Source organism: Sinocyclocheilus grahami, unplaced genomic scaffold (assembly GCF_001515645.1).
Source record: "Sinocyclocheilus grahami isolate Dianchi unplaced genomic scaffold, SAMN03320097.WGS_v1.1 scaffold188.1, whole genome shotgun sequence".
Taxonomy (NCBI): Eukaryota; Metazoa; Chordata; class Actinopteri; order Cypriniformes; family Cyprinidae; genus Sinocyclocheilus; species Sinocyclocheilus grahami.
This window is the reverse complement of record NW_015505367.1, coordinates 212,179-214,713: the sequence shown is the minus strand read 5'-3', so window position 1 is coordinate 214,713 and position 2,535 is coordinate 212,179. Positions and strand designations below refer to the sequence as shown.

Below are 2,535 nucleotides of genomic sequence, written 5' to 3'. Positions count from 1 at the left end.
TATATATATATATATTTATTTATTTATTTATTTTATTTTTTTTCACCAAAGAATACTGAAACAAATCAGTGATGTTTTCCACTATTAAGAATATATTAATAATAAGAAGAAATGAGCACCAAATTATAGTGACTGAAGGGTTGTGACACTAATAACTGTAGTAAGCTTTGCCATCACAGGAGTAAAATACATTTTAAATGTATTCAAATAAAAATAAGTTAATATATATATATATATATATATATACATACATACACCATATATATATAATATTTGCATATTTAACATGTATTTAATAAACTCTTTAGTATAGCTAATAATAATAAATGATTTTATATCTGTAGCTACATCCGTCATTAAATCTAATACAATTATACAGAATTAGTTATAATAAAATTTTTGTACAGTACACTTAATTACTGCACTATGAATACTTTTCAGAACTTTTTTTCTGTTACAGTGCATAGACTAAAAAATATATGCATTTATACCATACCTCTTTAAATTCAAGTTCTGACACTGATGTTGCTTTCACTTTGCTTCTTTTTTTTTTACACTACATTTACCTGAGTTTGAAATCATGTTTCATATTGTCAAAATTTTCCCCCATTTACATCAATCATGAACCATACTGTAGTTCATATGAAAAGAATACCCTTTTCCAAAAAGACCCAAAAGCAGTTTTCAAGCAAAACACAAATCAACTGAAGCTAAACTTTATGGTCAGTCAAATCCAGTCAGTCCGTACCAAATCCTCTAGAGTGAAATGCCAGTGAATGAACCCTAAAGCTTACTTACCAAAACTACCTTGTGCCTCAAGATGGTGCATTTCATCATCTAGCTCGTTCTGGAGGACCTCACTGGCAGGTCTAAACAATACCAGACCAGGCAGCTCACTGAAGTTTACAGAGGCCTGAAGTTCCCACAACAGCTCCTCATGACCCACATGCACATTCACATTATCTTGAGGTCCCAGTGAAGTGCTCTGGTTGCCTTTCTTTCCATACTCCTTACGAGCCTCGATTTCATTATGAGTGGAGGAGAGCTCCGTAGAGGACATGTTCACCTTCTGCTCTGCCGGTGAGGGGTCTTTGGATGTCTTTGACATCAGGTTGCTTATTTGAGGTTGCTCAGGGGTAGAGACCATGGAAGGTGCCGCCCTCAGCTCCGGAGCTCGAGGAACTGTGTACTCATATGTGATGTGAGGCATCTTTCCATTGAGGTTGTAATACTGAACAAAAAGAAAACAGGTACTTAAAAAAGACAAAAATTATACTATATACCAGCTGTCTGAGATATTTACATATGAGATAAAAATAAAAACATGGTTGTGAGGATTTTACATACCTATATACCTACCATGACATTCAGGGCCTGATGGGTGGGACCCTGAGCCATGATGTACTCAAAGCCATCAGAGAAGAGGTTAGCCGGCCTCCTATACTTAAAGACTGTCCCAGCAACATGGAAGTTCTGTGGATTGTCAATCACACTGTCACCTTCTGCTCTGCCGGTGAGGGGTCTTTGGATGTCTTTGACATCAGGTTGCTTATTTGAGGTTGCTCAGGGGTAGAGACCATGGAAGGTGCCGCCCTCAGCTCCGGAGCTCGAGGAACTGTGTACTCATATGTGATGTGAGGCATCTTTCCATTGAGGTTGTAATACTGAACAAAAAGAAAACAGGTACTTAAAAAAGACAAAAATTATACTATATACCAGCTGTCTGAGATATTTACATATGAGATAAAAATAAAAACATGGTTGTGAGGATTTTACATACCTATATACCTACCATGACATTCAGGGCCTGATGGGTGGGACCCTGAGCCATGATGTACTCAAAGCCATCAGAGAAGAGGTTAGCCGGCCTCCTATACTTAAAGACTGTCCCAGCAACATGGAAGTTCTGTGGATTGTCAATCACACTGTTCCCATTGAAGAAGAAGTGACCAGCTTCATCAGACAGAGCTAGAAGATGATGAAAGATACATTTAATCGTTTTTTTCTCTTTTCTCTTTGCCCACCTGGATTTTGACAGATCAACCCAAGAAACTCTTACCCAAGATATTTTCAGTTTTCCGCCGCTCTATGATTTGGATATCAGTAGCACCAACCGGTATATTGGTTATGAACACATAACCTAAAGAAACAATGACAAATGAAAACATTTGAAATGATCTGTTACATTAATTATTTGTACATAATGTTTGTGTTTAATGAGTGTGTCAAATTAGACATCTTTGTTAAAGAGATAAAATTCTGTCATTATTGACTCTGATATTGTTCCAAACATGTATAACGTCTCAGGTTACTTATGTAACGTCTAGGTTACTTGTGTAACCCTCGTTCCCTGAAGGAGGGAACGGAGACGTTACGTCAGTGACTGACGAATTGGGATCTCGCCCGAGAGCCCAATCACCTTCGAGTGTTAACTAAACAAGCCAATGACAGTTGGCGTGCGTGTTTCGCCACGCGCACCCCGCCCCGCAGCGCGGGTATAAAAGGAGAGCGCGTGCAAACGCACATCAGTTTTTC

The 2,535-nt window shown here is 38.1% G+C and overlaps 1 protein-coding gene across 1 annotated transcript in view; it reads right to left on the bottom strand.

Annotated features, from left to right (window-relative positions):
* Positions 1-2,535, bottom strand: part of LOC107594654 (ADAMTS-like protein 2) — a 27,838-nt gene that overhangs the window by 15,566 nt on the left and 9,737 nt on the right. The window contains exons 7-9 of the mRNA XM_016284787.1: positions 2,060-2,140; positions 1,793-1,968; positions 799-1,231 (exon numbers count right to left, since the gene is read on the bottom strand). Of these exons, the coding sequence (XP_016140273.1) occupies positions 799-1,231; positions 1,793-1,968; positions 2,060-2,140 (690 nt within the window). The remainder of the gene's footprint in view (positions 1-798; positions 1,232-1,792; positions 1,969-2,059; positions 2,141-2,535) is intronic.